We start from the raw sequence: 13531 nt of genomic DNA, 5'->3' as shown, positions 1-13531 counted from the left end.
ACTAGGGCCTTTTTTTTTAGGAACCAGAGTGCGAAAACCAAAAAAAAATTATATTAATTTGACAAAAAGAATATGGGCTTTAAAAATATAACTAAATCTAGGAGATTTTGTCTCGATAAACTCCATATATATTTGATACCTTCCAAATTTTCATAATATCCAAAATGCTCTTGTTATTTTAGTTTAAAATAGTGCACGAAAATTTTAGTAGTGTATTCTAAAATATCGTTAAGTTATTTTAAAAATCTGGTATCTATTTTTACCGGTTTTTATAAAAAAAATAAAAAATATTGGTTCGTAAAAAAATATATGGATTATCGATTTTTCCCCAAAATGCTAAAAAAAATAATTGGATATTGTAAAAATTATCTGTTTTTTAAAAAAGTTATGCATTTATCGAATATTTTGTAGAAGTACAGAATATTTGATAATTTAAATTGCTACGGTTGAGATTTTGTCGATAGTTTTGTACGGCTATGATTACATCGATAGTTGTGTGTGGTCCATAATGATTCAAAACTTGTATAAATACGGATCATGTGTTGTTAAAAAACATCTTAGAATGTCTCAAAATCCGTTTATGACAGTTGTGTCCTTCAACAAATATGTCACATTGATATTAGCTTTCAGACAGATAAAAATGACTTTAGATCACAATCTGAATATATGTTTTTATTTAAATGGTGGCGTTGTGAGCTAGAAGAGTTCAAAGCAGGAAATAGTTACTATTCTATAATAGAGGCCCAGTATATATTTTCCCTAAAACGCAACAAAAGAGGTTGTTATGATCGAGAGGTTCATTAGACAACTCTGTAGAGCTCTTAGCATTGGGGTCCCACTGATATCTATTACAATAGTAATGGTGCCATTGCACAAACTAAGGAGCCTATATCTCACCTGCCACTCAAAGACATACTTGGTCGCTTTCACCTCATATGACAGACAATTAAAACATAAGATATGAAAATTGCATAGTACTAAACGGTTTGTCATACTAGAACTATGAGATAATAGAAAAAAGGTTGTGAAGATATATAGATCCACTTACAAATTTAAAGTGTGATACATTTTGTCGGGATCATGTCATTCTTCCCAACTACAACCCTTTCAGGGTTGGGGTGTTCTCTGGCGGTCTTCCATTGTATGTGGTGCTCTTCTTTCAAAATTCTATGGTGAACTCATAACATATGATACTTGTGTCATTTATTTGACTTGAATTAAAAGAAATTGATCATGAAGCAAAGGTATTCAATTAAAATTCACATTATGTATATCCTTATATGCTCAGAAAATCAGTCATCCTTTCATATATAAAGTTTCTAAGCATTCATACATCATAAACATTCTAGTCAAAACTTCTCAAAGTCCAAAAATCAAATTTCACATTAGTGTAACTGGTTACACTATATATGCAATCGATTACAAACCCATTCTGCCGAAAAATTTGGCCGTTTTCAAAGGTGTTAATCAGTTACATCATTTATGTAAACGTTAAGGCCTGCGAATTTTGAAAATTTTGAACCTTTATGTATCCGATTCAATGCAATTTTTCCTGGAACTTCTCCAAACAATTGCATCTAATCCAAGAGGTATCTTAGAATGTATTTAAGGTGAAACTAAATACAATTCAAATCTATTTTAAGTGACTAATTCGTCCAAAACCTTGAAACTTTTTCCCATAAATTTTCATATCTTTGCAAAATGTTTATGAGCAATTAAGGTTATTATATTTGAATTGTACATTGAAAGAGAAGATAAAACTTTATCTTAGAATTAATTCAAGATTCAAATACTTAAAATTATTCAGTGTGTGTTGTAACTTAATCACCATAGTTAGGAGTAAGGGGTTCGAGAATGACCTTGGAATGGTAGTATCTTGGAGGATCTGCTCCCTCATTGTGTCAAGTGGGGTGAAATGCTCGAATGGCCTCCTTACGAGCTTGAATGCGGCATTCTCTCGAATTGTTAATTTTTTTTGGTTCTTTCGCTAATCGGGTGCTTATGTAGTAGAATTAATCACTCTCAACAATTGAACTAGACGATCAATCTAGAATTTAAGTTAGTTTCATGTACATATTCTTGTTTATTTTCCTCTTCTACAAAATACTTCTTACTATTAACTCTTTTTATTCTCCCTCGTTTTCTTCTTCTGAATTCCCTCACGTATCCTTCTCAATTTCAACAATTTTTATAACAGAATTAGCATGTTTTTGAAAACAATTTAAGAAATTAAATTAGCAAATAAATTTGTGTTCATTTTAATTTTTTGAATGAAATGGGTTTTTTGTAATGGAAGCAAACAATTTAAATCTAACAATTCAATTTTAAAAAATTTAATTAACAAACAAATTATTTTTTATTTTCTTTTAAAAAGCCAAAAAAGTATTATTTTGTTATAGGCCCAAAAACCCAACACATGAACAAAAAGTGATGGTTCAATGTGCCAGGCCCAACTAGCTATTTGGACAGAGTGTACAGCAGCCTGTAATACCTCCACTGTCAAGAGCAGGAGGTGATCACTGCTCTGTGAAGCCAGCCTCATGCGTTTCCCTCCATTCTAGTGACCAGGAGATCTGGGCCTTCGCACAAACCCCACGGCCCAACTCTCAACTTGGAGCGGGCAGGCAAGCATAATGCACAACTCAGTCCAGCACGCTGGGCCAAAGCCATGTTCCATCACAATAATGCCCCCACTTGGGTCACAAGCTGGTGTTAATCAACTCGGCGATTCCTGTTCTATGTCTCTCATTTATAAACTTAACTTTTCTTGATACTCTTTCCGATGTGGGATATATAACCGAGTTGCTGCTACATTCTTATGTCTCAAACATCATCATCACAATCATCTCTGTACTGAATCAAAACAGTCAATCATCATCTTCAGAATCACTTCTGTACTGAATCAACTTAAAACAGTTCAACATCATCATCACATTCACTTCTATTGAATCCAATTAATGGTCCTTGTGCTTGCTTGACACAGCTTCCATGAGAAATAGACAGAGATGGATGGACAATGAATGATAACCTTCCTTGAAACAGCTTTCCCATTTCTGCACTATTTTTGAGACGTGAAAATATTCATAACCAAATATCATTACTATTCACATCACAATTTAACATCATCACTTTACTGCAACAAAACAACACTCACTCTTTTGGTAGATGCATTTGATACATAGTAACTTGTCGAAACACTGAAGAAACTTAAATCTGGGCACTCAGTTCAGGTTCCTTTTGTAGCAGTCATGTCCTTTGCTACTGGCCGGGACTATAGCATATTATATATATGGTTAAGTGAGTTTTCACATCTTTTGTATATTTGTTTGAATTTCCCTTTGGGATGTATTGCTGTTGTGGAGAACATCATATGATAACCAATGTTGTGAATAGCTGATAGCAAAAACTAAATTTGTTATGCTATAATGTTTCAACAGCCTGCCACTATTTGATGATATTAGCCTATAGCACAATTATAGTAATTTGTTTCAATTCTGCTTCCCTATGGCCGATTGCAAATTTTATGTGTATGACATAACCTTATTGATTCTGGGGAATGACATTGATAGCTGGTGGACCAAAGCTGAAAGGACAAATAATCCTCACAACAATGCTTTTAATTTAAGTTGACTTATCAGGAACACAAATTTAGCATTATTTATGAACTAAAGTTCCATAAATTCAAGACTACTTACTACACTAAGGGATCTAAGAGACTAAGACTGTTTTATATGCAAGTTAAGATAGGTTCAAGTTTTATCTAAGTTTTATTCAGAGGGTTTGTTGTATTTTGGATGGACCATGGTTGTTATGGGTCTTGCTGAGTCGAAGTTTGTCTTTGTATCTTGCGAAGAATAGTTCGTAAACGTGGTCAGTTAGCCCTTTATCTATATGGTCTTAACTTTATCAATCTTTCTTACTTGTTGTGATTTGTCATTCATTTGTATTTTTTTTCACTTCTTTCGTCTTCTACAAGTAAGTTGTGTGAGCTCAAAGTTCCTTAGTGCTTCATGTTTTATGTCTTGTTTCTTTGGTTGGATTGCATCAACTCTCTGCTATCGCGACAATTTAAGTCGTTTGAGACATCTTTTTGGCAATTCCTTCTCTTTCTCTTTTCATGTGTTCTAGAATTGTGTAATGCGCATCAAGTTTTCTCTATGGTTGGTGATCGCGGTGTTAGCCTTCGCTCATGAGTGTCATTTGCTGTTAGCCTTCACTCAAAAGTAACTGAAATTCCATTTCCCCTTACCACAGGTCACCTTAGAAAATTTTACTCATTTCCCCTACTCTTTTATGTTCACTCCATGAAATATATACCCCCTACACTTATATCTTCACTTCACTCCACAAAGTATTTGAGTACATAAATGTTAAAGTAATGTTTCTTTCAAAAGATGAACTAAACTGTCTGAAAAAATTGTAGACAGAATGAGATGATTTGAACTAGTTGTGAACAAAGCAAAGAAAAAAATAGACAGAATGAGATGATTTGAACTAGTTGTGAACAAAGCAAAGAAAAAAATAGTAAAAAGAACTAAAAAATGTCAGAAGTGGGATTTGAACCCACGCCCTCTTTCGAAGACCAGAACTTGAGTCTGGCGCCTTAGACCACTCGGCCATCCTGACACTTGATAGTAGTGATTTGTGTTTAATTTTGATATCATATATTTTAAATCATTTTACAATAGAATTTTCACCTCACCTAGATGCAATGCAACCAGATAATAAGTGCTCGTCAAAAATATTAATTCACTTTTGACAACTTGTTCTGCTAGGTATTTTTAATTTTATATGTTTAGTTACAAACTATACTAAAGTTGCAATATTGCATGATTTTGAGTAATCAACTGCCCTCTACATATTCAAACTGAGCAGGTAAGAAGGGGAAGGACTATTTTCTTTTGTAATCAGTTTGTTTATCAATATATAAAAAAACGAAAAGTTTTTATTTATTTATCATATGTATTCAAGAAGATGAATTAAACCTTATTAACTAATTAATATTGTATACATTCCAAAATAATAATTTTTAAAATCAGTCTGAATATGACAATCTTTTCAATTTTGAATACACATCATTTTTTTTTTCAATTTTATCATCTAAATAATACTACTACTTATAGCACTCTCAATTTAATATTTTCCAATTTATAATTAAAATAAATATGAATAGATTAATATACATCAAGATCACTTTGATAAAAATAATTATTATTTCTGCACCAAATAAAGTATTCTGTTTATACATTTCTTATTATGTATGAATTAATCAACAATATCACTTGGAGAGACTAATAAACCATCTGAAAAACCTAACTACATGCATCCAAAACCCAACGGGTCCACAAGAAAGAAAATTCAAAAGCTACTCAGGAGACTACCATAAACACTAAGAAATGTTATAAATTCCTACAACAACAAAACAAAACAAAGAGCATGTGATGTCAAATGGTGGTTGCCAGTAGGTGAAAATAGTGAGATCCTGCTACAATGTTTTAATAACTATCGTTTTCTTGATAGAGATGTTTGACCTCACATTTGAGGGTTTAATTTGAAAATTGATACCACACTATGATCAAGCAGAAAATTATACATTAGCTTCCAAAATTGGGTGACAAATGAAGCCATATTAATTTTAAATCTCAATAAATAGATAGGAACTAACAAACATTACTATTGTGTCACATATTTTATCAGTGACCAAGTTGTTTTCTTTTCTAGTATTTTACATCAATAGAGATAGATACTCAAGACATCAACTTCAGTGGAAGATCATAATACTATTACATATGCCAATATTCTTCGGTATGTAAATTTTCATATACACCACACCCCATTACACTATGACATAATACACTCCAATTTTAGAATACACTTAACTCAACATAGATTGAGACCCTACAGCGTCGTGTTATTCACGAGCAGTTTGTGTCGTAACTTACAAGTCCCAGCAACTCTGGACCTTCCAAACGAGGGTTATTCTCAAAGCTACAATAAAACAGAACAATGTTGGTCAATACAAGTAATAGGAAGGAAAGAAGACGCACAGCTAGCGGAAATACATGCTAAATATTTCAGAATCATAGCACACAGAAAATGCAGTAATAGCAACTCTGTATGACTAACAGTATCGGACAATTGGCAATGGCAATGGGGCTGTCTACAGCACCTATTTTGTGCAGTCACGCAGCATAAATCAAATACTACAACCAGAGTTTGCAAACAGACTAAAAGCAAGACACTCACAACATCTCAATCACAGAGCAATTATAATAACGAGAAATAGACACAACAGCATATGGCATACACAGGTTCTTATTACGCCCCATCTCAGAAAAACAAAGATAAAGGAAGAAACTGACATTAAAAAAAGTGCAAGAAGATAAATAGAGTCTAGCATCAACCAGAAAAAAATGATACTTAGAAAATATGAAGAAAACGAACGCTAAGAACTAAAGTAGATAAGAAATATAAAGAATTTTGGGACCTACTTATTCAGTGGAATATGCTCAAATGGCCCAGAGGTAGGAATTGTACCACATAGGTTATTGGTGGAGACATCCCTGAAGAAAAAGTGAATGTTTAGGCTCTTTGAAAGTACACGTATTCACTTTATTTTATCAACATCAACATAGAAAGACAAATGTGACTTACACTACTTTAAGGCTTGAAATAGCAATGAGTTCCCTGGGGATTGGGCCAGTTAGTCGGTTATCATTAAGTCGTCTGCAAAATAAATAAAAAATAAGAAACATGCAAATACCGAAAAATCTATAACGAAAAACAATAATCAAAAGCTTCATCAGTGAGCAGTGTAGTAAGTGATGCCACAGATTGAAAGACTAACAGCTTTGAACACTTCAAAACGGAATTACTAGGAGCCACGCACTAGGCTATATATAAAATAAAGGCTCTATGGGGGATAAAAATTGGATAAAAGAAACTGAACACCTAAAAGCTCATGATTCAGCCATGATTCAGTTGCCTAACTATCTAACATATTCAGCCATGATTCAGCTGCCTAACTATATAACATATACTCGTACCCTAAAGCTCATAACACGAACAACATGCCTTGAACCCCCACAATCATCAACTCCCGAACTTTATACTAAAAGCACGAATAAAAAACTCAAGTCTACAGCAAGTTGTAATCGCATGTTGCTGAATTTATTCTACAACCGTTAAAGCCTTGTAAGCAACTGATGTGAAGGGAAAGCAAACGACATGGCACAGTCTTTTCATGCAACAGTGAAATATATTAATCAGCCTTACAAAAAGACGAGATTCTTCAATTTCCCCAATGAAGGTGGGATGGTTCCTGATATGTTGTTGTTATACAAGTCCAAGCTAACAAGACTCTTAAGGTTTCCAAGCTCCGGAGGAATAGTTCCTTGAATGTTGTTTTTGTACAGCTCACTACATCCAACAAAAAGAGAGTCACAATTAAAGCCAACAAATATTATAGTAATACTACTATCACAAACAACAAAATGTTACTTCGTTGATTATTTTAGTAATCCTACAATTAGAATCAACATACTTGGAGCCAGAATATTAGCATGGAATATTAAGAATTAGATAAAATAACATACAGGTACTGCAGATGCTCTAGCTTCCCGAGCTCAGGTACCAAATGTCCAGATAGGTTAGAATTACCAAGATCCCTGCACAAGTATCATAAAATGAAACATTATTAATTGAATTCATTGATCGAATGTGTTAAGGTTGCACTATATTTATTAAAAAAATATATTTGCAAGTATAATCTCTAGCCCAGAAAATCAAACAAACTGCAAAAAAGAAAACACTATCTAATACAATAAATAAAATATAATCACAAACATCGGTATCTAGCGTAAATTACATCAAAGTTTTCCAGAAATAACAATATGGTTCACAACATTAAGAACTCAAGCATCAGACAGGGGAGGAGAGTATATATTTTTTTATAAAAATACTTACATCAAATCAATAATCCCAACATGGATGAATGATGAATCAATTGCAAACTTCAAAAACCCTCAACTTAGTAAAGCAAATGACAAATTTAGAAAGAAAAAAAAAACATTAACACAAGCACCGTAGAGAACTTAAATTAATCAATTTTCCCTGATCACGAACATAGCTCCCAAAATATAACTATTCACACTCTAAAAATAGCAACAAACTCAAAGTTAACTCACTAAAAATAACATACAATAATCATAAAAAACAAACAACCCACAAACAAATTTCAGAAAAACTTCACTCAAAACACAAAACCAAGGGCCCAATCAAAGTAAAAGATCAAACACAACAAGCCAAAAACTGAAAAATTAACAATTTTTCCTCAAAATTTGAAGGGACAAGTACTGATTAATCACAAAACCAAAATAATGAATCAGAAAAAGTGTGAGAGAGAGAATAATACACTCGAGTGACCCGATTGTCTTGGTTACAGGTGACATGGAACCAAGTACAAGGACTGACTAGGGTCGGATCCCAGCTCTGGAGGATGTTATCAGGGTCGGTGAGGCTTCGTTTGAGTGTGTAAAGAGCGTCTCCTTCAGAATTAGCATGTGCGAAGTGAAATAGGGTTAGGGTTAGGGTTAGGATTAGGGGAATTCCGAAAAAGGAAAGTGAAGTGAAGATTGGTGCCATCTTCTTCTTCACTGATCTGAGGTTCGTTGAATTGAACAGAAAACGCGTGTTAGGGTTCGTTCAGAGAGGGAAATGGGAAATGGGAAATGGATGGTTTTGAAAGAGAGTATCGGTTTTGGGAATAACAGAGCAGTAAAACATGATAATGGGGTTTGCTTTTTGGTTGGTTTATTGTTTTGTTTATTGTTAATGGAATTTGGTTATTGGTTAGGTAAGAATATTTATTTCATTTTTTATGTTTTCTAAAAAGTCAAGAAATAAAATTCTCATTCACATGAAAATGAGGATAGTGGAAGTTTAGATATGCCCTTTAGAATTTAGGAGTATATGAGTTGCTCAAATCAATTGGTGTATGTACTATTCTTCTCTTTCTCCTTTGTGTTCGTATGTCGTATTTTGTATTAACGGATTGTTCAAACTTTGCTTTCGTAAATGATTCATTCTCTTATGACGACATCCATTACTAAGGCCTTGAGTCATGCACCTATAGTCAAGTCTTTCACTAAATTTGTTATTAAGATATGTAATATTCCTCATAGTCAACTTTTGGTTCTATGTGTGAAGGAAGATAAACTCGTTGTTTCAATCTCATAAGATGAATACAAACTAGGTATGGAAGCTTGTAAACAAAACTTTCATAAAAGGGTTGTTTGGTCGAAGGCCTCATCTCCATTAATTGTAGTTAGCTTGTGCCATAAGCTATCTAAATTTTGGAAATCCATAAGCAAATAGGGCATTACTTCTTTGGAGAATGGCTTTTTTGAATTTTCTTTCTCCTGCTTAGAAGATGTTGATCTTGTTTGCTATGTCAATGCTTGGAACTAAAACTCATGTATTTTCAAGTTCTTCCCTTGAATAATGGGTTTTGTCCCTTTGACCCTTAAACAGACCTTGGGTCAGGTTTAGATCATGATTCATGGCTCGTTATAGGAATATTAACGACATAAAGCCATCTTCAAAATTTCTAGTAGTATTGGGATGCCAATATGCATTGATTTTGCATCAAATAAATCTCCTTTTGACAAAACTTTTGGCCATTATATGTGAGTTCTCGTGGAATTATGGTCGAGGAATTTAGTTACAGAATTATGGTGGAAATGTTGCATTCTTTGTTAAGATTGAGTATGAGAAAATCCTTGAGTTCTGTCATTATTGCACATGATCAGCTTGATCAACCCGTATAAGGGGACTTTCACACACTTTTCAACCTGATCAGCATGATATCCTTTGGTGTTTCATAGGACATTTTAATGCCATTGTGGATGCTCATGAGTATAAAGGATCCTCTTGATCAACCATAATCTTTATGGAAGACTTCTTCTACTAATCCAACTATAATCACTTTGTACACCTTCCTACTAGTGGCCAACATCTTACATGGTCCAATGGTAGAAGTGGGACAAGACACACAGAAAATATTTGACAGGGCAATTTGCAACCAAGCTTGAATTGATCTATGCTCGTCTTTAATGAAAAATTGCTTAAACCGTAACTTTATCCTTTTGAATTTTGAGATCTATACGACCGCTTTCTTCCCTCAAGTCAAATTTACGCATATATGGTTCCTTTGTAAAGATTGCAAAGTCATTGTTGCTAAATCTTGGGAAACCAAAGTTTTTGGTTATCCCATGTACATTATACACAAAAAGCTAAAACATTTAAAAGCTAACTCAAAGGCCTAAAATAAAACAACCTTTGTCAATGTTCATGACAAAGTTAAAATTTTAGAACCCCAAGTTAATCAACATTAAATAGAAGATAAACATCGATGACCAAAATGATATGTCTCATACTCAAGAGAAGATTGCACAAAAAGAGCTTAACTTTTCTTTTGATTTGGAGAGATCATTTTGGAAAGAAAAGGCAAAAATCAAATTGTCAACTTATGAGGATAAAAATACCATATTCTTTCATAAATATACCAAGATTAAAAAAATGTTGAGTGGGAATATGAATAGACCATTTAAAAAAACTTCGACTGGTTTTCTAAAATAAAATATGAAGATTATACTTTTATTGGAATTTTGATCACGTTAACAAATACAAAATTCATAAAACTCACAGGTTGTTCAATAACTAATCATTGAACTATTGTATATTACACAAGATGTCTCCTATATGATATTTCAATTACGATCAGATTCTAACACCACTAGTTTCCCAGAATTGAATCACCATTAAAGCTCAATTCGACACCGATTCTAACAAAACCTGACCTTACATAATAAATCACTACCAATTGAATAAACGATAAGTTATGCTGAGAATTGAAAACCTAAGCATGCAATATCCTACGAAAATTAAATGTGAGAGTGAAAGAGGGAGACAGAGAGAGAGAGAGGGGAGTACATCGGAGATATATAGTGGTTCATAGTTCCTCTTCGCTTTTTCTACTTCACTCTTCAATGGTTTTACATTGGAACATGCTCTGTTCCTTTTACTTTGACAAATATTGTAAAAATTTATACAATCACTAATCCATAATAATGTTGAGGAAACTAAATCTCCTATATGAATTTTGATGTGTAATATTGTCATACTCTTATGTGTAATATTTACTTGACTCACACTTCTTGAATCTTCTAGATTCATCAAACTGCTCGTAGTCTTCGTATGTGGCAATCACCCCTTGATCCCACTGATTTCTTGAGCGATGAACTGTTTGAAGATTTGAGAAGAATTTTGCCTTTTCTTTATCCTTCCTCTCAGTCACTGCTAAGGACATATGTAGACAAGAACCTCTTTCTTTTAGTTGGAATTTGTCACCATCAATGACAACGACCTCAATCTTACAAGCTACCATAAAATCTCATCCAAATTTTCAAGAATGTTTAGTTTCAAGAATGTGTCTACCTCGATTACAAATCTCTTATTATCAATATTTGAAATCAAACGAGAGGTTTAATAAGAAATAAATCTGTTTGCAAGAGTTTTTGTACTTCCAAAAATATAGAGTGTTTGTTTCACGCAAGAATACAATGTAAAAGTTGTGTAAGTTGTAGGGTTGGACATCAGTCGGTTATGGTTGGATTCGGGCCCAAAAACTCAATCTGGACTAAACCATGGGTCCAAAATGCAGGCCCAATTTCGACCAATTATTCAATCGATTATGTCGGTTCCCGAGTTCACGGTTTCACGAATCGGTTTAAACAGTTTTAACATAATTTACTCATTTTAATTTTTGTTCTAAATGTGCTTTATTTAGAATTTAATGCCAAAAAATTATGGGCCACTATTTTTCTTCATTTAGTCCAATTAATTTTTTTTCTATCAGGGTCCTTTATTTTATGTAAAAAATTCTGATAGTATAACACATCATTTTCTCATTGTTTTTAATTCCAAACTAAATTAAAACATTAAAAAAATAATAAAATATTGCATCATTTATTCTTTCCATATTTGTGTCCACGTTGTTTGCTTCCTCCGACAATCTTATGAATCAATAAACATGGAGATTCTTCATCTTTTATTCTAGTATAATTCAATCACAAGATCATTCCTACATAAAAAAAATAAAATTGAAAGTAGACATATTAAGTTGCTACTAATTTCTAATTTCAAATGCATAAAAATATTTATATGCAACACTATTTAATTGAGATTCAAATAATCCAACAAATCATAAAACAATATCAATTTTATCCAATATTTAAATAACCCAAAATTGTAGATCAAGTGGCATATCATTAGTTGCTAGTTGCAACCAATAAATGAAGTATATAATCCAAACAAGTTAATAATCCACCCAAAAAACAAAGGTTTTGGAAAAGTTTTATGTGGCTCTAATTAAAAATAATTTGATATCTACAAGTGTGAAAACAAAGAGTATGACACATACTCTGCAATGATAGTTTTCAATAGGTATAATTTCAATACCGGTAAAAATGATTGATATTGTATAAAAATCAATATAATGTAAATACAGTTTAATCATAAAGAGGTGAAAACACCATACTTCAGTTGAAATGTTACCAGTTTTCTATAATTATACCATGACTTGCAGCAAGAGTGAGAACAATAAAAATACATGAACATGTGTACATTGATCACCTTAAACTCTTAGAATGAAAACTCATCAACCTAAAAAACAAAATGAACTCAAACAATGACCTAAATCAATATTGAAGAAAAAACAAGCACATAAGCTTCATCTACCTGTTGGAGAATATCTAATAGACTTCCTTCAGTCGCGTATTGTAACTGCAAGACCAAACCCAATGAAGGAATGAAGTTTTAGATCCTTCCAAACACTATGTATGAAATAAAACCAAAAAATAATATTGAGTAAAAGAATAAAATCAAATAGAGAAATGGACGTTTTTCAGCCTTGTATTAAATGTTTAATAGATACACTAACCACGAGTTTAAACAAATGAAACCTAAATCATAAAAACTGCAGTAGCCATGAAGAACAATCACTTACCATATCTTTTGTGGCCTGGAATGCATTTATTTTCTTGGAAGAAAGAAAATAGAAGACTGAAACATAGAAAAACATATATTAGCATAAAAATTAGTAAAATTAAAATGACAAGGAGTTAAGAAGTGTGATTAGTAAGGAGAAACCTACCAGAGATCTTCTTAGAAACGAAAGGAAAGTGAAAAATCTCGTAGGGTTTCTCAGACGGCTGCACAACACAACAAATGGGAAAAAAGTAGGGTTTCTTTCTTCAGTATAGCTTATATATGTGGGTTAGATAAATTTGGGTTGGACTGGACACTTACTTATGTATTAGATGCATACTTCAGTCGGTTTAGGATTTCATTGGGTCTAGAAACCCAAACCTAAATCGACCGATTTAACCCATGTGAACCCTTTTCTTTTCAACCCGACAGCCCGGTAATCTGACATATCCGAACAGGTAGCTAACGAGCCGCATGGATTGGT

General features: G+C 32.9%; 1 protein-coding gene and 1 non-coding gene across 2 annotated transcripts; both read right to left on the bottom strand.

The window, feature by feature from the left end:
* Positions 1-4542: 4542 nt before the first annotated feature.
* Positions 4543-4626, bottom strand: TRNAL-CAA (transfer RNA leucine (anticodon CAA)). Its single transcript has one exon. It is a non-coding gene; the product is annotated as a tRNA-Leu (tRNA).
* A 1003-nt stretch (positions 4627-5629) lies between these two features.
* On the bottom strand, positions 5630-8800 carry LOC131615954 (leucine-rich repeat protein 1). Its single transcript, XM_058887152.1, has 6 exons — positions 8414-8800; positions 7596-7667; positions 7276-7419; positions 6655-6726; positions 6492-6563; positions 5630-5988 (listed from the first exon to the last, which is right to left on the bottom strand). Exons 1-6 carry the CDS (start codon positions 8641-8643, stop codon positions 5916-5918), a joined length of 663 nt encoding a protein of 220 aa, XP_058743135.1. The 5' UTR covers positions 8644-8800; the 3' UTR covers positions 5630-5915.
* Between the last annotated feature and the right edge of the window lie 4731 nt (positions 8801-13531).

This window comes from Vicia villosa, linkage group LG7, assembly GCF_029867415.1.
Source record: "Vicia villosa cultivar HV-30 ecotype Madison, WI linkage group LG7, Vvil1.0, whole genome shotgun sequence".
Taxonomy (NCBI): Eukaryota; Viridiplantae; Streptophyta; class Magnoliopsida; order Fabales; family Fabaceae; genus Vicia; species Vicia villosa.
Note: the sequence above shows the minus strand (reverse complement) of the source record. Positions and strands in the feature narration are given on the sequence as shown.